The sequence below is a fragment of the Lepidochelys kempii genome, chromosome 1, assembly GCF_965140265.1.
Source record: "Lepidochelys kempii isolate rLepKem1 chromosome 1, rLepKem1.hap2, whole genome shotgun sequence".
NCBI lineage: Eukaryota > Metazoa > Chordata > Testudines > Cheloniidae > Lepidochelys > Lepidochelys kempii.
The window spans coordinates 211,766,829-211,791,967 of NC_133256.1; the positions used below are offsets into that span (position 1 = coordinate 211,766,829).

At 46.2% G+C, this 25,139-nt stretch overlaps 1 gene segment (V, D, J or C); it reads right to left on the bottom strand.

The window, feature by feature from the left end:
- Nucleotides 1-4,920: 4,920 nt before the first annotated feature.
- Nucleotides 4,921-25,139, bottom strand: part of LOC140898634 (T-cell receptor beta-2 chain C region-like) — a 131,958-nt gene continuing 111,739 nt past the window's right edge. Inside the window, 5 exon segments of the C gene segment in view lie at nt 4,921-5,143; nt 6,766-6,872; nt 10,859-10,876; nt 11,309-11,644; nt 20,424-20,457. Coding sequence covers nt 5,132-5,143; nt 6,766-6,872; nt 10,859-10,876; nt 11,309-11,644; nt 20,424-20,457 — 507 coding nt within the window.

The window sequence follows — 25,139 nt, forward strand, 5'->3', positions numbered from 1 at the left end:
CTGGCAGATATTAAACAGAATGTACTAAAGTTCAATATTTTTAAATAGCAAGTCCAGATAACTTGCATGCAAGAGTTTGAAAAGATCTCACTGAAGAGCTCTTAGTGGACCATTAATATTGATTTTGAATAGATCTTGTAGCTCTCGGGAAGTTCCAGAAGACTGGAAGAAAACTAATAAATTTTTAAAAAAGGGTAAATGGGATGACCTGGGTAATTACAGACCAGTGAGTTTGACATCGATCCTGGGCAAGATAATGGACAAGCTGATACAGGACTTGATTAATAAAGAATTAAATGTGAGTAATGTAGTTAATGCAAATCACCATGGGTTTTTGGGAAATAGATCCTGTCAAACTAACTTGATATCTTTTTTTGATTACTGGTTCTGTGGATGAAGGGAAAGCAGTGGATGTATTGTTTCTTGACTTTAGCAAAGCTTTTGACACGGTCTCCCACAGTATTCTTGTCAGCAAGTTAAGGAAGTATGGGCTGGATGAATGCACTATAAGGTGGGTAGAAAGCTGGCTAAATTGTCGGGCTCAACGGGTAGTGATCAATGGCTCCATGTCTAGTTGGCAGCCGGTATCAAGTGGAGTGCCCCAAGGGTCGGTCCTGGGGCCGGTTTTATTCAATATCTTCATAAATGATCTGGAGGATGGTGTGGATTGCACTCTCAGCAAATTTGCAGATGATACTAAACTGGGAGGAGTGGTAGATACGCTGGAGGGGAGGGATAGGATACAGAAGGACCTAGACCAATTGGAAGATTGGGCCAAAAGGAATCTGATGAGGTTCAATAAGGATAAGTGCAGGGTCCTGCACTTAGGACGGAAGAACCCAATGCACAGCTACAGACTAGGGACCGAATGGCTAGGCAGCAGTTCTGCGGAAAAGGACCTAGGGGTGACAGTGGACGAGAAGCTGGATATGAGTCAGCAGTGTGCCCTTGTTGCCAAGAAGGCCAATGGCATTTTGGGATGTATAAGTAGGGGCATAGCGAGCAGATCGAGGGACGTGATCGTTCCCCTCTATTCGACATTGGTGAGGCCTCATCTGGAGTACTGTGTCCAGTTTTGGGCCCCACACTTCAAGAAGGATGTGGATAAATTGGAGAGAGTCCAGCGAAGGGCAACAAAAATGATTAGGGGACTGGAACACATGAGTTATGAGGAGAGGCTGAGGGAGCTGGGATTGTTTAGTCTGCAGAAGAGAAGAATGAGGGGGGATTTGATAGCTGCTTTCAACTACCTGAAAGGGGGTTCCAAAGAGGATGGCTCTAGACTGTTCTCAATGGTAGCAGATGACAGAACGAGGAGTAATGGTCTCAAGTTGCAGTGGGGGAGGTTTAGATTGGATATTAGGAAAAACTTTTTCACTAAGAGGGTGGTGAAACACTGGAATGCGTTACCTAGGGAGGTGGTAGAATCTCCTTCCTTAGAGGTTTTTAAGGTCAGGCTTGACAAAGCCCTGGCTGGGATGATTTAACTGGGAATTGGTCCTGCTTTGAGCAGGGGGTTGGACTAGATGACCTTCTGGGGTCCCTTCCAACCCTGATATTCTATGATTCTATGATTCTATGATGAGATTACAAGTTTTTGATAAAGGTAATAGGATGACATAATATATTTAGATTTCTTTAATGTGTTTAACTTGGCAATGCCTAACATTTTGATTAAAAGACTAGAATGATGTATTAAAAACTGGCAAATGGATAGGTCTCAAAATGAGAGAGATCAGGTGGGTGAGGTAATATTTTTTATTAGACCAAATTGTGTTGGTGAGGGAGACAAGCTTTCAAGCTACACAGAGTTCTTTTTCAGGCCTGAGAAAGGAACTCCCAGCATCACAGCAAAATGCAGAGTGGAACAGATTGTTTAGCATAAGTAGTTAGCACATATTGTAAGGGATCATTCAAGGTAGAGTGGCCTAAAGCTTGTCTCTCTCCCCAACAAAAGTTAGTCCAATAAAAGATATTACCTCACCCATCTTGTCTCCTGACTACCTAATATTCTGGGTCCAACACAGCTACAACTACACTGCATAGATTTCAAAATGTAATTGTAACCCGGGAATAGTCATTGAGTGGATGTGTTTCCAGTGGGGTCACATGGGATCAGTTCTTGGCCCTATGCTATTTATCATTTTTATCAATGACCAGAAAGAAAATATAACATCATCATTGATAAAGTTTGCAGATGATACAAAAATTGCAGACGATACAAAAATAGCAAAGACAACAGGTTGAGAACAATGTGAATTGCTTGCTAAACTGTGCACAAGCAAACAATATGTGTTTTAATATGACTAAATGAAAATGTATACATCTGGGAACAAAGACTGTAAATGTATATATCTGGGAATAAAGAATTTACATAATGGGAGACTATCCTGGGAAGCAGTGACTCTGAAACAGATTTGGGGGCATTGGGGATAATCAGCAGAATATGAGCTCCCAGTGTGACTCTGTGGCCAAAAAAGCTAATGCGATCTGTGTTGTATAAACAGGAGAATCTCGAATAGGAGCAGAGAAATTATTTTATCTCTGTATTTGGTACTTTTGCGACTGCTGCTGGAATACGGTGTGCATTTCTGGTGTCCACAGTTCAAGAAGTATGTTGATAAATAGGAAAGGGTTAAGAGAAGTGCCACCAGAATGATTAAAGAAAACCTTCTTTATAGTGATAGATGCAATAGGCTCAATCTATTTAGCTTCAAACAGAGAAGTTTAAGGGGTAATTTGATTACAGTCTATAAGTATCTATGTGGGGAACAAATATTTAATAATGGGATCTTTAATCTAGCAGAGAAAGGTATAACATGATCCAATGGCTGGAAGTTCGATCTAGACAAATTCAGACCGGAAATAGGCGTAAATTTTTAACAGTGAGAGTAATTAACCCATTGGACCAATTTACCAAAGATTGTGGTGGATTCTCCATCACTGATAATTTTTAAATCAAAATTAAATGTTTTTTTCTAAAATATCTGCTCTATGAATTATTTTTGGGAAGTTCTATGGCCTGGGTTATACAGAATTTTGGACTAGATGATCACAATAGTCCTTTCAAGCCTTGGAATTTATGAATCTATGAAAACATAAAACTAGAGATGGGCATGAGTCACAAAATTTGTGTCTGGATTTGAACTTCCAGAATCTGGGGGTGTTTGGATCCTGGGCTTTGGCTAGGACACATCTCTACATAAAAGATGTCCCTGCTTCCCTTCACCGTGCCTCGGGATTGAGTGAGCTGCCTCTGAATCACTCCGTATTTAACCTGAGGCACTCACTGCCAAAGGATATTAATTTAGTAAGAGTAAAAAAAAAAGATTAGACAATCTTATGAATAAGGATATCTGTAGAGACACTGTCTGGGGTTATCAGTTCTCATGATTCACTGTCTGTGATTAGGAAGAAACACCTCTTATTGTACAATATTGTACCATTTATGATGGTTTCCACTACTAATCCCCATTCAAAACCAAGAAATGTATGAAACAGAACAACTTGTGTTATCTATTTTTCAAGCTTAAAATAGCACTGGCTGCTGAGCAGTGTGTGACTCCCATTTGTCACTATTGTCTCTTCCCCTCCCTTAGTTCCACACCACTATAATGATAAATGGCTGGAAACGAAATGTGCCATTACTAGCTTTTATGAGAGCCCTTCTAGTGGTAGCAGTGCTACTTTACATATGGTGCAACTCAAAATGCTACATGGTAAAAGAAGAACAGGAGGACTAGTGGCACCTTAGAGACTAACCAATTTATTTGAGCATGAGCTTTCGTGAGCTACAGCTCAAGAAGTGAGCAAACATGGCTGCCTCTTCACTACAAAACTCACCATAGCCTGGTGTCATTATTTGTTGTGTTATCTTCCAAATTTTGCCTATGTCTACCGCAGCATAGCCTCCTTGTGTAGACATAGCCCATACCAACAGGAGTTTTTCTGTCCATGTAGGAACACCACCTCCCTCAACTATGTTAGCTATGTCAACAGAAACAATCTTCTATAGGCATAGCTGCAACTACACTGGGTATTTTGTCTGCATAGATATGTTGGTTTGGGCTTTGGTTTTTTCACATCCCTGACTGACGTAACTATGCTGATATAACTTTTTAAGTATAGATCAAGCCTGAGAGTGTAAGCGCCTGGTGTCAGGACGCTTTTCTTTTTACCTGTAGAGTGCCATGTACTCCTGTGGGTTTGTGTAGAGATACTTAAGATAGATATTTAGATAGCTGGACAAAACGGGGGAGGGAGAGTTAAGCTTTCATTTGAAGCATGTGATATTTTCCATTATCAAAAACAGGATGGGATGAGATGGAACAGTGTTTTTTTCCAATACAGCAAGAAGTAAGATACTAGTGTAGATGGATGCATGGCTCTCTCCTGGTAAACTAGTAGACAGGATGACACTGGACTAGACGGTCCAATGCTTTGATCCACTGTAACAGGAAGGAGAAAAACTGACTAGTGGGAACACTGAGTTTCTTTCGGTAAAGCAGGAGGTGGGTTCCTCTTGGCAAAGCAGAGGGTGCGATACAAGAGTAGGTGCACAGTGGGATGACATCGCATGGAGACTCCCTATTGCAATGAACTCATATACCGCAGCCAGTACAATTGCTACATAATTCACACATAGAGACCCCTTGGGAGATTGGACTACAATTCTAGCTCTTCAGCTCAAGAAACACAGGCCTCTTCCGTTTACACTACGAGCGACAACCCAACCCCACTCCCCCACTTAGCTGAAACAGTAGCATTAGGTCCCTTATCCTTTCTGTGGCCTGACATCATTCACTTATGTATTCACAAACAAAGCCAGTCTAATACACTATGTTCTCTAAGTTCTGTGAATGTTACAGGCATTTTTGTTTCGTACTTCAGCGGCTGACAAAAAAAATGCAGAAAACCTCATTAAGGATTCCATAAGTGTTTATTAAAAGCTGCTGTTTCAAACAAGCAAATATAGCTAGACAACCCCTAATTGCGGTCTTTGTACATTTATTGTAACAAAAGCCTAAGTGCTGTGCTGATTTCTGAAACAAATCAGGACTTGTAAAACGAATGCAGCTGCAGCTCCTTCTTTCGCCAGGCAGCTGTGCCATCCGCCTCAGGCCAGCTTCTTCTACTGCACTTTCTGTGGGAGGGAAGGGAATAGAACTGGAGATTAGTCATGGGCCACCGCTAACCAGAACCAAGCAATGATCATCCTGTGATTGAAACACCAGGGGGAGGAGCAAACAGTCAAGTTTTCCATAATGCAGCTTGTTCATGCACAGCCATCCCCATCTCCATTCTGGTTCATAAATTAAGGATCTAGATAGATTAATTGATGAGGAGACATTAAAGGAACTAAAAATGTACTGGGTACCTAACTGAGAGAAGGTTGATCAAATTATATCAATATTTTAGTAGATAGATAGATAGATAGATAGATCAGCTGTTTCTCCTTTCACTGATGCTGGTGTAAATCAGGGATAACTCCATTTACATTAATGGGATTACACCAACATAATACTGGTTTAAGGGCTGGTCTACACTAGAAAATTAGGTCAGTATAACTATGTTGCTCAGGGATGTAAAAAATCCACACCCCCGAGTGACAGAGTTAAACTGACCTAACCCCTGGTGTAGACAGCACTAGGTCAACAGAAGAATTTTCCCATTGACATAGCTACCACCTCTCAGGAGAACCACTCTCACCAGTGTAGGTAGTGTCTTCTGAAGAGCTGCAGCGTTTTAAGTGTAGACAAACCCTTAGTAACAGAAAAATCAGGGTCACTGTGTTTGAATGGTGTACACCTCAAGGATAGACACAAATTGAGTCCCTGGGACTAGACCTCAGGGAACAACCCTCTATTGGTTGGTGAGGGGGAAGAAAATGGCAAATTGTGACCAAATGTATCTTTTTATCTGTAATTTCTCAGATTCCCACTGCCACCAGCCAGTGCTCTAGCTGGAGGGGATTCACTGCTATTTTACAGTTGGTGCTTCCTGTTAAGTAGTGGTCAGGGGCATATCTGACGGGTGAAACCTTACATTGAATTTTCCCATGCAGTCACTAAGGCTATGAAAGTTTCTGCACAACAGAAACAGTGTGGTTTTGCTTGACTATGCTGAAGGCCTCATGTGTGATTGGAAAAGAGTCAGCTCAGAAGGTCTCAAGATATTTCCGATAAGCACTGTTAAAAACGAGAAAGAATGGATGACTACAAGCACACCACTAGATAAACAAACTTTCTTAACTCACTCTCTCTTTCATTTTTTATTCTTTCTCTCCACATATCTATTTATCTCTCTTTTTCTTTCTTTCCCTCACATCTTTTCTGATTCTCTCTCTGTTCTCTCATTTTTCCTGTTGTTTCTCTCTCGTCTTTCTTCCTCTTCTCTCAGTTTTCTCTCATTCCCCATCCTTTGTCTATGTCACATTTCACTCTTCCTCTTCCTTCTTTTGTTTCTCTCTTGCATTCTCTCTCTCCCCTTCTCTCTCAACACTTGCACTCTCTCCATCACTCTAGCTTACTCTCTTGCAAACCAAGAGGTGCAGAGACATGGGGAAAAAGAAAAAACACTTCACTGAACTTTTTTGCATCTTAAAAGTTGTGGAGATTTCTTTTTGTGTGTGTGTGTGTGTGGGGAAGATAGAGGTTCATGGCTGGTTCTCACTTCGTCCAAGCTAGTCCCCTCCCCACCCACCACCTCTCTTCTAGTTAGAAAGCACCTGGCCCAGTGTGCATAGAATAAGAAAACACCTCTTACCTTGTTCCTTAGCATTAGCCCCATCACAAAGACCCCATACAAGGCACTCTTGAAAATGAGCAGAACATACACACTCTTGCCTGCCATGGCACTTCTCAGATATGACTCTAAAAAGCAAGGGGGGAAATAATACATCAAAGCTAACAGATAAGTGAAAATTTCTTTGGAGAATTTATCCAACCCAGGGGGGTTCTTTTAATCCTGTAGATTAGCAGAAGATGGTGCAACGCTTATCTGTAAAATCCACTTACTGTCCATTTGGCTGCCTATGGCTGTACCACCAAGGAGGGCTGGATCTCCAAAGCTAAAGATTGTCAGCCCTGGCCAGCAATTGGTTTGGAGACTGCTAAGGAAAACCTAAGAGTTTGAAGAAGTGGTGGTGACGCTGAAGGTGGCAGCCTTCCCCCAGAGATAACATTGATCCCAATACATCAGTGTGGTGCTAGGGGGTGCTGTGCTGCAGAGAGCGGGGTAGGTGACTCAGTAGGGGGTACTCTCCCTTCTAAGTCAGTACTGACCCTAATGACCCAGTGTGGTCTGATGAAGTGAGCTGTAGCTCACGAAAGCTCATGCTCAAATAAATTGGTTAGTCTCTAAGGTGCCACAAGTACTCCTTTTCTTTTTGCGAATACAGACTAACACGGCTGTTCCTCTGAAAAGTGTGGTCTTAGGGTCTCTGTGCTGCTGAAGGTGATATCTTTAGCATGAGATCTAAAGCTGAGGTCCTGGCCACTGGTGGTTAGAACAAGTCCCACAGAAATTTTTGTGCGTTCAGGGGTGTGAGTCCCAGTGTGTGTGCCTACGCACATACTCACACGTGCACACCCACGTCTCTGTGAAACAAGAAATATGTACACGCATGTGCACCCACACATACAAATATGCACATAAGCACATGCACACCCGCGCCTGACAGCATGAATACACATACCCCCATGCACACCCCCCCCAGCAGTACCTCAGGGTACACATACCCCCATGCACACACCCCCTCAGCAGTACCTCAGGGTACACATACCCCCATGCACACACACCCCCAGCAGTACCTCAGGGTACACATACCCCCATGCACACACCCACCCAGCAGTACCTCAGGGTGCACATACCCCCATGCACACACACCCCCCCGCAGTACCTCAGGGTACACATACCCCCATGCACACCCCCCCAGCAGTACCTCAGGGTACACATACCCCCATGCACACACACCCCCAGCAGTACCTCAGGGTACACATACCCCCATGCACACACACCCCCCCGCAGTACCTCAGGGTACACATACCCCCATGCACACACCCCCACAGCAGTACCTCAGGGTACACATACCCCCATGCACACACCCCCACAGCAGTACCTCAGGGTACACATACCCCCATGCACACACACCCCCCCGCAGTACCTCAGGGTACACATACCCCCATGCACACACACCCCCAGCAGTACCTCAGGGTACACATACCCCCATGCACACACACCCCCAGCAGTACCTCAGGGTGCACATACCCCCATGCACACACCCCCCCAGCAGTACCTCAGGGTGCACATACCCCCATGCACACACCCCCCCACAGCAGTACCTCAGGGTGCACATACCCCCATGCACACCCCCCACAGCAGTACCTCAGGGTACACATACCCCCATGCACACACCCCCACAGCAGTACCTCAGGGTACACATACCCCCATGCACACACACCCCCAGCAGTACCTCAGGGTACACATACCCCCATGCACACCCCCCCAGCAGTACCTCAGGGTACACATACCCCCATGCACACACCCCCCCTAGCAGTACCTCAGGGTACACATACCCCCATGCACACCCCCCCCCCTAGCAGTACCTCAGGGTACACATACCCCCATGCACACACACCCCTAGCAGTACCTCAGGGTACACATACCCCCATGCACACACCCCCCCAGCAGTACCTCAGGGTACACATACCCCCATGCACACACACCCCCAGCAGTACCTCAGGGTACACATACCCCCATGCACACACCCCCCCAGCAGTACCTCAGGGTACACATACCCCCATGCACACCCCCCCCCTAGCAGTACCTCAGGGTACACATACCCCCATGCACACACACCCCCAGCAGTACCTCAGGGTACACATACCCCCATGCACACCCCCCCACAGCAGTACCTCAGGGTACACATACCCCCATGCACACACACCCCCAGCAGTACCTCAGGGTGCACATACCCCCATGCACACACCCCCCCAGCAGTACCTCAGGGTGCACATACCCCCATGCACACACCCCCCCACAGCAGTACCTCAGGGTGCACATACCCCCATGCACACCCCCCACAGCAGTACCTCAGGGTACACATACCCCCATGCACACACCCCCACAGCAGTACCTCAGGGTACACATACCCCCATGCACACACACCCCCAGCAGTACCTCAGGGTACACATACCCCCATGCACACCCCCCCAGCAGTACCTCAGGGTACACATACCCCCATGCACACACCCCCCCTAGCAGTACCTCAGGGTACACATACCCCCATGCACACCCCCCCCCTAGCAGTACCTCAGGGTACACATACCCCCATGCACACACACCCCTAGCAGTACCTCAGGGTACACATACCCCCATGCACACACCCCCCCAGCAGTACCTCAGGGTACACATACCCCCATGCACACACACCCCCAGCAGTACCTCAGGGTACACATACCCCCATGCACACACCCCCCCAGCAGTACCTCAGGGTACACATACCCCCATGCACACCCCCCCCCTAGCAGTACCTCAGGGTACACATACCCCCATGCACACACACCCCCAGCAGTACCTCAGGGTACACATACCCCCATGCACACACCCCCCCAGCAGTACCTCAGGGTACACATACCCCCATGCACACACACCCCCAGCAGTACCTCAGGGTACACATACCCCCATGCACACCCCCCCACAGCAGTACCTCAGGGTACACATACCCCCATGCACACACACCCCCAGCAGTACCTCAGGGTGCACATACCCCCATGCACACACCCCCCCAGCAGTACCTCAGGGTGCACATACCCCCATGCACACACCCCCCCACAGCAGTACCTCAGGGTGCACATACCCCCATGCACACCCCCCACAGCAGTACCTCAGGGTACACATACCCCCATGCACACACCCCCACAGCAGTACCTCAGGGTACACATACCCCCATGCACACACACCCCCAGCAGTACCTCAGGGTACACATACCCCCATGCACACCCCCCCAGCAGTACCTCAGGGTACACATACCCCCATGCACACACCCCCCCTAGCAGTACCTCAGGGTACACATACCCCCATGCACACCCCCCCCCCTAGCAGTACCTCAGGGTACACATACCCCCATGCACACACACCCCTAGCAGTACCTCAGGGTACACATACCCCCATGCACACACCCCCCCAGCAGTACCTCAGGGTACACATACCCCCATGCACACACACCCCCAGCAGTACCTCAGGGTACACATACCCCCATGCACACACCCCCCCAGCAGTACCTCAGGGTACACATACCCCCATGCACACCCCCCCCCTAGCAGTACCTCAGGGTACACATACCCCCATGCACACACACCCCCAGCAGTACCTCAGGGTACACATACCCCCATGCACACCCCCCCACAGCAGTACCTCAGGGTACACATACCCCCATGCACACACACCCCCAGCAGTACCTCAGGGTACACATACCCCCATGCACACGCCCCCCCAGCAGTACCTCAGGGTACACATACCCCCATGCACACACCCCCACAGCAGTACCTCAGGGTACACATACCCCCATGCACACACCCCCACAGCAGTACCTCAGGGTACACATACCCCCATGCACACACACCCCCAGCAGTACCTCAGGGTACACATACCCCCATGCACACACACCCCCAGCAGTACCTCAGGGTACACATACCCCCATGCACACCCCCCACAGCAGTACCTCAGGGTACACATACCCCCATGCACACCCCCCACAGCAGTACCTCAGGGTACACATACCCACATGCACACCTGAACATTCATGTGCACATGCACACAGGTGTACAGTACAGAGGAACAAAGGGCTTTAACTGACCTTCTGAGACACTGCAACCTGAAAGGAGAAACAAGCAGAAGTTAGTATCTGAGCCCAGCGATCTGTGCTTTTTACAAGGAACTCCCAGTTTCCCACAATTAATTGGGTTGGGGAAGGGCGGAAGGGAGAATTATGTGTCTATTCACTAGCTTGTAGGAGAGCAGATTTGGATTCCAGTCCTGGTCTCAGATCCCAAGGGCTGGCAGAGGCTGGAGTGTGGCATACAGTGGTCTTGGTGCCCCAGGGTTTAGCAAATTGCTCTGCTTTGCAGAACTCTGAGGTGACAATTCCCACTCTTGGACTATCTCTTGGGACAGCAGTGATTTAAGTGGTGATGCCCTGATGTGCTGGGCAGGAGCCCTGCCTTCCTTTCCAACTCCTAATCCCAGAGGTGGGAATGCTGCAGAGGCCAGACCCCAGCACCCTAGGGCTTTTGTGCTCAGTACTCACCAGCTGCACCATGGATGACTTCATCATATCTTTGCGTGTTATTCCCGTAGAACTCAACAAAGCACTGGAATCTATTCTTGGAGTTGGAAAATTCCTGGTGTGAGATCCTCAGACGGCTGGTCAGTGAGTATTTTTTTGAGGTTTTGTCCATGATAGATTCATCTGTCCTCACCCCCTCTTTCCTCTCAACATCGTTCACCCGCCAAACCAGCTTGATGTGGTCAGGGTAGAAATCTGTGACCAGGCACACCAGGGTGGCCTTCCTCTTCTCTTTGATCTCCTGCTTTGACGGGGGAAAGATGGCCACTTCGGGGGCGGTGATAGTGAATCCATCCTCTGGAACAGAAATCAAGATGACACAGAGAGCCCTACACAAAGCTTCTCCTGCCTTGTGACAACAACCCCTCCCAGATCCATGTATTTGACTCTGTATGTGTTGTGTGAGGAGGGAGATGCTTCTAGAGGCAAATTCAATGCCCTCTTTAGAAATCTACACAGGAGGCCCATCATTTTAAACCAAAAGAGAAAATTATATTTTTTGACTATACTGTACTCGAGTCTGAATCAGTAGCTACTGTATATGTACCACTTCCACTGAATAGAAAGTGTTGGCTGCAGAATCTGGCCCCAATATTTAAAAAAGACAGCTACAGAGTAAATGTAAAGTCTCTATATCCAGTCATTCATTGAGGCCTGTTTCTCTTTAATTCTTTACTGCACTGGGGTGCCCTGTGTTTCACCTCAGAAAAAGATGCTGAAGACTGCACCCTCCTTTTGCTAACCCAAACTTTCCAATCTCTCAGCAAGCTCTCCTTGCTTTTTCTCCTGCAATTTTAAAAAGGACAAAAGAAATAAAAAATCCAGCCCACAAATATCCAAAGAGAAGCTTGAGACAGAAGCCCAAGACTGTGAATGTTTTGTTATTTAGCAAACAAACAAACAAACAAACCAAGAAACCCTTCCTTACCCAGGACAGTCAGCTTGGTTCCTGTGCCAAAATACTGTTCATATCCAGAGCACAGAGACAAAGGGCAGTAGTAAAACTCAGCAAAGTAGCAACTTACGGTTCAAGGGCTTGACTCTACACACTCCTCACACAGGCTGAACTCTCACTGAAGTCAATGGAAGTTTAGCCTGAATAGGGACTGCAGGGCTAGGCCTGTGGTGTCTCTCTATAGAGACAAAGTGAAAACCTGGATTTGTGCAGGAAATAGCCCAACTTGATTGTCATGCACATTGTGTAAAGAGTTGTCACTTTGGATGGGCTATCACCAGCAGGAGAGTGAATTTGTGTGGGGGGGTGGAGGATGAGAAAACCTGGATTTGTGCTGGAAATGGCCCACCTGATGATCACTTTAGATAAGCTATTACCAGCAGGACAGTGGGGTGGGAGGAGGTATTGGTTCATATTCTCTGTGTATATATAAAGTCTGCTGCAGTTTCCACGATATGCATCTGATGAAGTGAGCTGTAGCTCACGAAAGCTTATGCTCTAATAAATTGGTTAGTCTCTAAGGTGCCACAAGTACTCCTTTTCTTTTTACATGTGAGTACAAACCTATATGACCATGAAATGAGCACATAGGGAGGATCTCTGCTGTTGATGTACTTCCCACTTTCACAGGACTCATCAGCTCCATTCCTGCCACTACAGTTTTCTTTATCCTGCTCTTAACTTTGCAGTGGCAGAGGGGATCCTTCACCCACTCCACGAGGGGAGTCCATTCCATGGCCCACTTCCTCTGGCTCGTAATAAATTTTTCCTATTGTTTAATACTAGCTTTTCCTTACTGGACCTTAGGTTTTCCATCTTTGTCCTGCCATCTTTTGAAAGAGATCCCCATTCTTCCTCCACATATATTATTTCTTCAAGGGAATGATGTCTAGACAGTGCCTTACTGGAGAGAGGAGGCAGTGTGTTGCAATGAGCAGAGCACCAGACTCTGTGGGCCAGATTTTCAAAAGAGCTCAACTCGCATTTATGCAGCAAACTAGGAGGCCAGATTTTCAAAGGCTCAGCATATTGGGTGGAGAGCTCTTTTGAAAATCAGGCCATGAATAAGGAGGCTTGGGTTCTGTTCCCAACTAGGCCACACTTGTTATGTAACCTTGGGCAAGTCACTTAACTGCTCTGTGCCTCAGTTTCCCACGCTGTAAAATGAAGCTTGTAATGTCCACCCATCCTAGTGAAGTGCTTTGAAATCTATGGATGAAAAATACTAAATATTATTATGAAGAGTTTCAGAGTAGCAGCTGTGTTAGACTGTATTTGCAAAAAGAAAAGGAGTACTTGTGGCACCTTAGAGACTAACCAATTTATTTGAGCATAAGCTTTCGTGAGCTACAGCTTCCTAGTATATATTATTAAATTAACATGTTATCTGTGGACCTCTATGAATATAGCCTAAAAATCAAGCTATTAATTATGGATGGTTGAAATTGTTTTTATTTCTAATTGTTTTATCAAAAAATTGGAAACATTCTATAGAAATGTCGACTGAAATATTTTTTTTTGTTTCCTTCAACATTTTTCTGAGAAAAGAATTCCTATTTTTAACTAGTGCTCCTATTCATCCAACCATCTCTGTGTCTCTTCTACCAGCACTACAGAGGGATTGTATGGGCTACTCTAATATATTGCAGAACCAGGAGCACATGGGAAAGAATTGTGAATAGAAAAAATAAGGCTGACCACTCCATTTCCTCATGGTGAGGGTCTATTAAGCTGTGTCTGCAGATAAGTGTGTCTGAGTGAGCAGAATCCCAGCCCTTAGACGTGGAGAAAAGACTTGTTTCATTACACCTACTGTACCCTCTCTTCTCAAGCAGAGTAAGGCTACTCCTTACAGCAGTGGCTCTCAACCTCTCCAGACTATTATACCCCTTTCAGGAGGTTGATTTGTCTTGCGTACCCCCAAGTTTCACCTCACTTTAAAACTACTTGCTTACAAAATCAGACATAAAAATACAAAAGTGTCACAGCACACTAGTACTGAAAAATTGCTCACTTTCTCATTTTTACCATGTAATTATAAACTAAATCATGAGCACCAGTTTGAGAAACACTGATATAGTATATAGCGCAGTATAAACAAGTAATTGTCTGTATGAAATTTTAGTTTGTACTGACTTTGCTAGAGACTTTCATGTAGCCTGTTGTAAAACTAGGCAAATATCTAGCTGAGTTGACATACCCCCTGGAAGACCTCTGTGTACTCCCAGGGGTATGTGTACCCCTTGTTGTGAACCACTGCCTTACAGTACACTCTCAAGGGGCTTTGACCATTTCCCTTTGGAGACTATTTCAAGATCTCTTCCCCCCCTACTCTAGAAATTATTCCTGATACATTATGTGAAGGATTTCTCTTTAATTCAGTTCCAGCCCCTTTATCCCTAGCTATTCCCTCACGGACTACACTAAAAAAAAATCATCTTCCTCCTTAGTATTTCATCCTTCCCTGTCTTTCTCTCTTGTGTGTCTTCTTTGTCTGTTTCCCTTTTTATTCCTTTTTTCCCGTCACCTTTTTATTACAAATCCAGCATACTCTTCTTAAATATGCTCTCCAGACATGTCCCAGGCAGATCACATAATGTTAGGCACAGAATTATCTTCTTTCTGACATAGGTTGGTACAATCACATACCAGCCAGAAAAAATCTCTGGGGGTGAAATCCTGGCCTTATTAAAGTCAGTGGGAGTTTTGCCATTGACTCCAGGGGAGCTGCGATTTCACGCAAGTGTTTTCCTTTTGCGGATCCTATCTTCCCAAAATGAAGATGCCTTTTATTGTCTATGGGTTTCTTAGGAAACGTACAGATCCCACTGGGTTGCTAGAGACAGATCATGAGATGATAAAAGTATTTATTTTTCTTACCTAGAACTGTGAGTCTGGTCCCGTCACCAAAATATTGCACCAAGCCAGAACCAGAACACAGCGTTTTCCTCCCATGCTACAAATGCCCTGGAACCGGGACTCGTTTCTACTTACCTGTGTTTCATTATTTTATGTTTATCTGCTTTGTCCCTCACTGTCTGTCTTAATCTCTGTCTGTCTGTTTCTCTGTCCCTCTTTTCTCTAGATTAACCCCGTTAGAGACAAGTTCATCAATTTGGCTGCCACCAGAAATGCTTCTAAAAACTGGGTTTTATTCCAGTCTCTTTGCCTGCTATTTTCTTTCTTTCTTTCTTTGCTTCCACTCACCCAGAACTGTCAGCTGTGTCCCTGCTCCAAAGTACTGCGTTCCAGTTCACAGCCTCTTGGAGCTGAACCAAAACCATCCCTCCCAATCCTCCTCCCCATCCAAACCCCACCAAAACCACTCTACACTCCTTAGGGACTGGGCAGAACAGGGCTGCTTTGGTGGGGCTAGGGAATGCTGCCATCTCCATAAAGTGCCCTTAGATTGTATTTAGTCTATTTTCTCCTAGCCAGTGAAGAATTGTTCTCTATATTCTATTCTCCTAGACTTTGTCCTGCCCTAGCTTTAAATAACTCAAGCAATGAGATATCCTACAGTTCACTTGCGGAGAATATTTTACATTCTGCTATCCACCCCAAAGGCTTCCCTCTTCATTCAGTTTCACCGATTCATGCTTCAAGAATCCTGCCCCTTTCACACTCCCAAACCCAGTCCTCTCCCAGCATGGGGTGTAGGTTATGTTATTTTGCCGTCATTTTCACTCACCCAGAACTGTCAGTCGAGTTCCAGCTCCAAAATACTGGATGTCTGTGGAGCACAGCTTTGCATTGCAACACCAAAACTACTCACTACCCAGTCCTGGGCTGATCCCCATAAGATGCCATTGTTAACCCTTAAAATGCTGGACTCTTCCAGAATCGTAGCCAAAGGCATGCTCAGGAGAAAGTATATGCACTAGCCATCTAGCTGTGCTGTCTCAGCAGCATTTAGAAGACTAATATCTTGTATGTGCTCCCCAGTGATGATTTGGATATTTCAAAAGATCCCTCATTTCCCTTTCCACAGTAAAGTACCTCATCCTCTGCTTCTGAACCTCAGCATCGCCACACACTCCCAGGGTCAGTGTTTATCCTTCAAGCTCCTTCTCCCGCCTTCCCACCCCCCCTGCTTTATACCCTCATCCAATCTCTCTGTTTGTTCTCCCAACTGCTGCAGGATAGTCCTATTATTAATGAATGTCTGGCTTCTGACCTCAGTCTTCTTCACCTCACCCCCTTTTCAGGGACAGATGCTCCCTTAGATATTGCAATGGGAAGACAGAGTCATCCCAGGGATTATACTGGATCGCAGTGGGGGAGGGGGCAGATGCACCACCTCTGAATAGGTGTAGTCTAATTTTGGGGTGCTGGCACTGCATGGGCTTCATTTCTAAGAGAATCCAACCAGCACCCTAAGTGGGCACTGAGCAGGGCTTCCCGGAGTTTCCACCAGATTTATATTGCAATCTAGATATAGAATACTACTCTAGGGGCCCGTGTGCTCTCCCTTCTTTCTCTGATTAGATTTGAGATCTCCTCCTATTCCAGACTTGAAGGAGATGCTCCAGACATTAACCACGAAATTAAAACACTTTCTTTCTTTCTTTCTTTCTTTCTTTCTTTCTTTCTTTCTTTCTTTCTTTCTTTCTTTCTTTCTTTCTTTCTTTCTTTCTTTCTTTCTTTCTTTCTTCCTTAGCATGGCAAGAAAATGTTGGCAAAGTTAACACTGCAGTTGTCTGTGCCCAGGACAAATTTAATAGCAGTAATGGGTTTGTTCTTTTCCCCAGTCATCAACTGCTTTCCTTTCCCTCTGTCTCTCTCAGTGTCTTTCCCAAAACCCTTTTCTTGGTGTATTTGCCAGCCTATGACCTGCTGGCTGTGGCCCAGACACAACTGCTGGTATCTCTTACCTAGAACTGTGAGCCGTGTTCCCTCTCCGAAGTACAGTATATTTGTAGAACACAGCCTGACACCCCTGTCAGAAAAGTCCTCTCTGGAGAGGGGAAGGGAGGGAAGGAGGCGGTGGGCTGCAGTAATGGAGAAGTTCTCTTCCTCCTCTTATCTGTCAATGAAAGAGCCTGAAATCTCCCATCTCTCCTCCCCCAGGAGAGCAATTCTTGGCCTCTGGGTGATGAGGGAATCTGCCTGTTTGGGAGTGCTGAACACAGCATTGTGGTCCTAGAATCAGGTCACATTCCATCCAGATTTAACCCTTTCCAGCTTTCCACCTTCTTTCCACCCACTCCTCCAAGCCCACACAGGAGGGCTTCTCCTTGCATAAGGAGTGGGAATTACTCCCAATGGGAGTTACTTGTACCCTGTTTGTATTGTGCTTTATGGAATCCTAGCCTTCATTGTCCTAAGCAATTCCCACTTCTCGTGGGCCACTCCCCATCCCATATCATGCCATTGCACAGCCTGACAGATCTTCTGATCTGCCTGTTAAGACATACTCACCCCTTTGCAGCCCGGCATTCCCCCCTTTTCCTCAGTTTCATCCTGTTGACCCTACATTTACCCCCTTGGAGCACCCTTAATAATTCCTCCCCCTGCCTACCCTTCCCATGTATGTAGAATGCTTAGCTGGCATTTAGTCAAGTGAAACATATTTTATCTTAATCTTTTCCCATCCTTCAGTCCCTCCTGCTCTGTCAATATCTTTCTGGCATTGAGGGACCCAGAAATGAATGCAGTTTTCAAGGTACGTTCTCAGCGGAGCTGTAGAAAGGGGGTCTATACCATGCATAGCATTCTCAGTAGGGTCCGAGCACCACTGACTGGTAAATACTGGTCTGTGTCTATCTGTGTGGAAGATGACAATGTGTCACCATAGAAGCCTCTCCCAGGGCCAGTGGGAGACAATTGTTAGATCCCTGCAGTTTTTCTGGCTGCCTCCACTTACCTAAGACAGTCACTTGGGTCCCTTGGCCAAAGTTCAGTGGGGAATTGTAAGAACACAGCGTGAAACTGTTATAATCAAAGTGAACATCTTCAAAGGCAGAGGCAGCCCAAAGTGTAAAGCCCAAGGGAGCCTTGATCTTGTCTCATCCAGCAGTTGCTGGAGGCTAGTAAACACTAGTCATAGGAGTATCCCAGCGGGGGGTGAGGGGTGAACCTGTACATTTTGTGTTCTCAGGGCATAAGCTGCTCACTGGCTTGTGCCAGCAGGTAATTGTCCCCCATGCCATGTAACACTAACACAGAAATATCTGTTCACAGCCTGCCCTAAACCCTTCCAACCGTTGCTTCAGGCAGCTGCCTCCTGTTTTTTCTGTCTCCAGATCTGTAGATAATTCCCTGTTCCTTTGGAGGGATCTACAGACTCTGATCAAGTCCCACCACCACCTTGAGCCAGCTCTCCCCTGGGTTACATACACTGAGCTCCCTCAGTCTCTCTTGAAACACTCAGATCATATCATAAAGGTTTATTGCCTTGCTATCTATATTATCTCCAACTTTGTTATTTTTAGTTCAAGTAGCGAGATGTTTCGGGGAATTCTCATCCCTTCTTCAAATGGCTTTCAGATTCACATTCTCCGACTCCACATGTCTCTTTGCCTCTGTCCCTGCCTGGGTTCTTCTGTGTGTTTTCCTTGTTCTCTCCATGTCTTTGTTTAGTTAAATGACCAAGGACCACTTTTCATCCTGCCACCCACTGAAACCAGTGCAACTGTGGGAAACATTAACTACTAAGGTAAAATTGAAATGATAAGGTAGAATATCCACCTTTCTCATGGTTACATTTTAGACGCTGATCTTAACAGGGTTAAAGGGAAAATGCCCACTCTCCCTGCAATGTGTCTAACCAAAAAATAAATAGTTATATGGGGACAAATTCCCCCAGACAGGAATTGTAGATTTTGCTAAGTTTGGTTCAGAGATACTTTGGAAGATGCATTTTCTTACCTAGAACTGTGAGCCTGGTCCCCTCTCCAAAATATACCGGCTGTGTGTTTACACAGACAATTTGCTCACTGCTAAAACCTCCAGGCAGCAGCCCAAATGGCAGTGATTATTACCCTGAAACTTCTGCTAAGGTGAAGAAGACATTAAACCAGGCTTCCTCTAACCTCTAATTGGAGCACCCAGTGCTGGCATAGCATCAGTGCTATGGGAAAGAGAGGATGATGCCTCCTTGGAAGGCACATTAAACTGCTTTGGAGGACATATTAAACTGAGTTCCCTTCTGCTCAGCCCTCATGGGCTGTTCCAGGTGGAGATTTGAGACCCACAGGGCGCTTATTGGAAAGAGATCCTGTCCAGACAACATTTCTTCTCTTTCAGCTAAAACACATTGTAATACCGGAGGCTACATACCAGCGATAGTTGAGTTCAGAACATCAGCTACATTTGTTTGCACAATATTCAATGTGCTGCACTTAAAGTGCTTTAGGGAGACAAGGAACGTGACAAGCTTTGAGAGAAAAAAAATCCTTCTTTAGATCTTCCCATGGCCTCTTTGCCCACCTGCCTCCCAACACTGAGCCATTTCAAGCTATGCACTAGAGGAGATATTCCAGGACACCCCTGATTCTCCCCAAACTGATCCCTTCCAAAATTTGCCAGTGCCTTTACAGTGGTGACTTTTAATCTGCTTGGATTTCACTTACCTAGCACTGTAAGCCTGGTGCCCTCGCCGAAGTTAGCTTCAGCATAGTTACACAGTGATAGACCCACAGCCTAGAAAAACCAGTGTCCCCCAAGGGGCTGCCATTTCTCAGGTGGACTCTATTCTCTGCTCCTTTTACCCTTCCTTGAATACTGAATTTACCTGATGAAATGTCAGCCTGTTGCCTATTTGCAAACCTCTGGGAATTTGGGTATTTGAGTCACATCATAGAAGTTAGAGATGGCAAAGACTTACCTTCCTTCCCCAATCCCATAGCCAGGGCAGGATTACCCCCTACAGTGCAGTCTCTAGGTCTTTGTCGCAGTACTCACTTTAAATGGTCCTGGAGATGGGGCCTCCTTTCCCTCTTTGCACCCTTCTAAATGGTTCTCATACCTTCCGTTAGCCACCTTTATCCAAGCTATTACATTCATTTATTCCTGTCTAGTAAATTAACCCCTTACTGCTGTCAGTTGCTCTTATCAGACATCTCTTCACTAATGGACTGTGTTTGGGATAATAGACAGAATGGCCACAAAGAAACTTACCCAACACTGTCAGCCTGGTACCCTGGCCAAAGTACTGTGGTGTGTTTACACAGTGTTATGAAGGGGTACAGGAATCACCTGCCTTCAGCTATGGGAATAAGGCAGCCTCAGGGAAGTTACCAGTTGGGGGAGGGGGTGTGGATTATCCAAGGAGACACAACAGATTTAGGTAATCTTATATAAAATAATGTGTCTGCCGCTCCCCCCACCCAACCTCCAAGCACTGAGTACAGTGTTAGAAAATGCTGTGTTTATGGAAGACAGATTTGATGAAAAACCCCTGTATTCACTTGGAATATCATCTAATCTATCTATCTATCTATCTATCTAACTATCTATCTCCACAATCTCAACCCCACCCTGCAACTGAGTCCAGTCTGAGACTCCTGTTCTCGTGTAATTTTAGAAGCAGTGACCCTTTCCTGCGGTCAAAGGGCAGTGGTGGTGGTGTGCATGGGGAAGGGAATTCTTCTGGATTTCACCCACCCCATGCTGCAACCTGTTCCTTCAGACCCTGTTCTGGACAAATTTGCACACATGACTTTTTCATTTACTCTTGAAAAAGGTATTTCATTGTCACCAATTATTTAATGCCTGAGCTTCTTTTCCTTACCTAATACAGTCACTCGTGTCCCGGAACCAAACTGTGCTGGAGATGAATCACAGCACTACAGAGACCATCTCAAAATACACCGCTCCCCAGAGCAAAGGTAGGGACAGGGAACTGTGATAATCATCTTGTAATACCCTGGGAGGAGAGGAAACAGACCCTGTTTGGGATAATAGACAGAATGGCCCAAAGGAAAGTTACCAAACACTGACAGCCTGGTCCCCTGGCCAAAGTATGGCTGGCTGTGTTAGGAAATAACTGTGGGATGGTCTCCCAAAGGGAAGTGGTGGAAGCCCCTCATGTAAGACATTGAAAACTGGTCTGGACAGAATCCTGGAGAATCTCCTGTAGGGTATACTCTCACCTGGGAGAGTTGGGGTAGGAGGATGGAGAAGATGGGAGGTGATAGGCTTTTTTAGATCCCTAATTCCTAGAAGTCACTTACCTAAGACAGTGAGTCTGGTCCCCTCTCCAAAGTACACGGCGCTGCCAGAACACAGTGTTGGTAGGCCTGGCGAAATCAACCACAGTTTTCCCTAGCCACCTTGGGGTGGGATTCCAGCGACACTGGCCCCTCTGGGAAAGATACTTTGAGACACTGATGGAAGGTGCAGAAAAGTGGCATGTGGAGGAACGTGGCTGCCATGTGTCTTGATTTTCAAAGGCAACCACCCGCATTTTATTCCTCTACAGAGGATGCCCATCTGGTAGAGACTGTCCTATCCTGGGGGGTCCCATAGATAGAAGAGCTATTGGGTGAGCCAAAGGGAATCTCCTCCCACCGGGGTCTGCTGTGTGGTCTTGGTTAGGAGTCATTCTTTGTGGCCCAGGAACACGTCAGGGTTAGGATGAACAAAACCTTGAAAATGTGCAGGCAGCTCCTAGTGGAGCCTTGGGTGTCAAGAAGTGCACATACCCCAGGGGGCCTTGCATCCTATCCACTACATGAGGGAGGTTTTTGTAAAGGCCTCCCTAGGGAATGTATCACCGTGGCCCTGCTGTCCCCACAATCGTTCAACCTCATGCAAAAACATCTCCTCCCTCAGCCCCGCCCCAGAGTCACCCAGCAGAGGCAGGGCCTGGGGAAATGGCAGGGTCTGTGCTTATACTGAATAAACAAGGGAAAACGGATGATGTTGCTGGGGGTGATCATACCAAACAGACACCTGGCCGGATAGAGGGGTTCCTAGGTTTTTCTAAGCAGGAACTTGCTATGCTCCCTCCCCACTACCCCTCACTAAGCCAAACTGGTATTTATAGCTTACGAGAGGGAGAGGGGAGCTGTGAGAGGCAGGAAACCACACAGAGGTACCCAGCCTAGACACACACGTACAGACAGCTGCACAGATACACATAGATTGTAGGCAGTGTTGTTGTAGTCATGTTGGTCCCAGGATATTATATGTAGCTATGACGCTTTAAGTAACTTTCCCAGCCCCAAAGAACAGCTCTGTGTAGCTGGAAAACTTGTCTCTCTCACCCAAAGAAGTTGGATCACCTCACCCACCTGATCTCTCAAATACACATAGAGACATGAATACAAGCACAAACACATGATACAAATGACACATCATACCGAGTGGTTACACAGGCACAGGCAGACATATACACACAGAAAATGTGCCGACACACCCCCAAGAACATGCAGAGAATAGCAAAGGCACAAATACACTGCAGAAGGATATGTGCTGTCACACACACTCAGAGGCAGGTATGGAGAGTCACATGAATGGCCTCTCCCTCTCCCCATAGAATCATATGTATAGATGCAGATGTAGAGTCACAAACAAACATGCACATACCTAGTCAGACTCGCCCCCACAGAGAAATTAACTGAGCTGGTCAGAAAATGTTCATCGGGAATTTTATCTGATAAATCTTTGAATAAAAATGTTTCCTGGGTTTTTATTAGCTCTAGAAATTCAGCACAGCTACAGATGTATGCATTCCCACCCAGAAGCCCATGGACTGACACACTCAATCCCAGCAGACCAGGAGATTATTCATACAGGATCCATGAGATCAGGTGAGAATACTGGGAAGACACTATGGCTTTGTTATTCTTTGATCATGAAATCAGACTCTCAGCACTTAGTTTAATGGAATAAGTCAGGAATGGGGAGAGCCAGGTCAGAAGAAATAAAAAGCCACCCACTGAGCCGATGTAGAGGTTTAACAACTGTGTGTGTGTGTGTGTGTGTGTGTGTATGCAGAGCATGGTTTCCTACCCTTGCTCATTTCATCCCAAGAAGCCTGTCTCTCTCTTACTCATGCGGTTCCTCCATCCACTTGTATAAGCACTATGGCCTATCTCCTCAAATCTAATTACCTTTGAGGATCTGGGCCCACATGACTGAGAGACCAGCATTCCTATAGTGTCTTTGAACCCAGAGATTCACAAAGTGCTTTACAGACAATACACAGGGGCCATTCACTTGGAAGGACACTGCACAACATTAGCACAGAGAGAGAGGAGTTAATGCCATATCCCCTGATGCTGCAAGGGAAATCTGAGGTCAGAGGAATATAGTGCACCTGCTGGAATTTTTCCAGGAAACAGGTAACCATAAAACCTTAACTCTTGCAAAAATTGCTTTGGGACCTTTAAGCATCATGAGTGGCCCTGGGCTTTAGCTCTTATATTGCTTCCAAATAATGGCATCTCCAGCAGCAGAGCACCCCTTAGCATCACACTGGGGCATTGGGAGCCGTACTGACTAAAGGGGAAGAAGTCACTGATCCCACTCCCTGCTTAGCCTTGGTTTTGCTTGGAAGGCTCCCATTCATATGCTGATCAGGGCTAATCCTGCTTGGTGTATGAGTTCTGAACAGATCACAGCCACCCAAGGTAGTATATCTGTGAGTCCCAAGGTCAGTTTTTGTCTGGCAGCTTCAGGGTTTTGCAATAGTGTGTGACTGGTGGCACAAAAATACAGGGCAGCTATTTTGGGGTGTGAGTTGGGGGCATGTATTTGGTCCTTACCTTTTGAACTTTCCTCAGTGGCAGCCATAATCTGTTACCTTGAAACTTCTCTCTACAAGGTTTATAATATCTTCAGTTTTCTTAGCCAGTTCTTCCAGATCCAGCTTCCCTTTTCATTTCCTTCCAGCCTTTCTCAGAAAGGTCAGTTACCCCAATTTCTAGGACTTTTTATGACCCCTCATCCCAGTTCAGAGCAGTGCCAGGCATTGCAGAACTGTGAGTTTATTCCCTAGTTAACTAAGATCAAAACATCACCTCTTTCTTTCTAATCACAGATGACGACTGAAGCGGTTTAGTGAGTCCACTGATTGGTTTTAAGGCTACAGTGAATTTGGTGCTGGGAAAAGATGCTGGACTGACATTCTTTGGATCCTGAAGTCCACCCAACAGGGACAGCATGGGCCGTGGCTGGTGTAGGCTTCTTCACACACTGCTCTGTCAGCATGTCCCATCCCTGACTTGCAGTGACCACCTCCATGAGTGAAAGGGGTGTTCAGTCTCCATGACCCATTTACTCCACGGCTTCTCTGCTGAGAATGGCAGCAAGGAGACCAAATAATAGCACCTGTAGGGGGTGGGGTTTGTGATGCATGCCTGGTATATAGATTGCAGGGTTTTGCATGACCCTGGTGAGAGCGATGCTGGGTCGACACCCTGTTTATTATCTGTAAACCACAGACAGAACAATGCTCGGAAGCGTGGCCCACAGAACAGTACCACCTGCGCTGTGACCTCTTGGCAATGCTTTGTATCATTGTCATCTCAGTGTTGCATGTGGTTTTGAGAATAAGACCTACATTGGCTGACAGGTGGAATGGAATGGTGACTCACCAATCACTTGTGACTCCGAGCGTTTAACCACATGCAGAGACCAAACCCCCAGGGCCTTGTTATTGAAACTTCTGCTGCCTTTTCAATTCTGCACTGACACAATATGAACAGCTCCTCCCCTCATCTGCTATGCTCTCTACCTTCACCACATCCTCCCAGCTCTCTGCTGCTCCCCACCACACATCTTCTTGGCTCCCTTCCCCCATCTTCAGGCTAACTGACTTGGGCTAAGATTGTGTCAGGTTTCTCATGCTAGGAAGGGTCAGTACTTAGACAGAAGACTTTCAAGGAA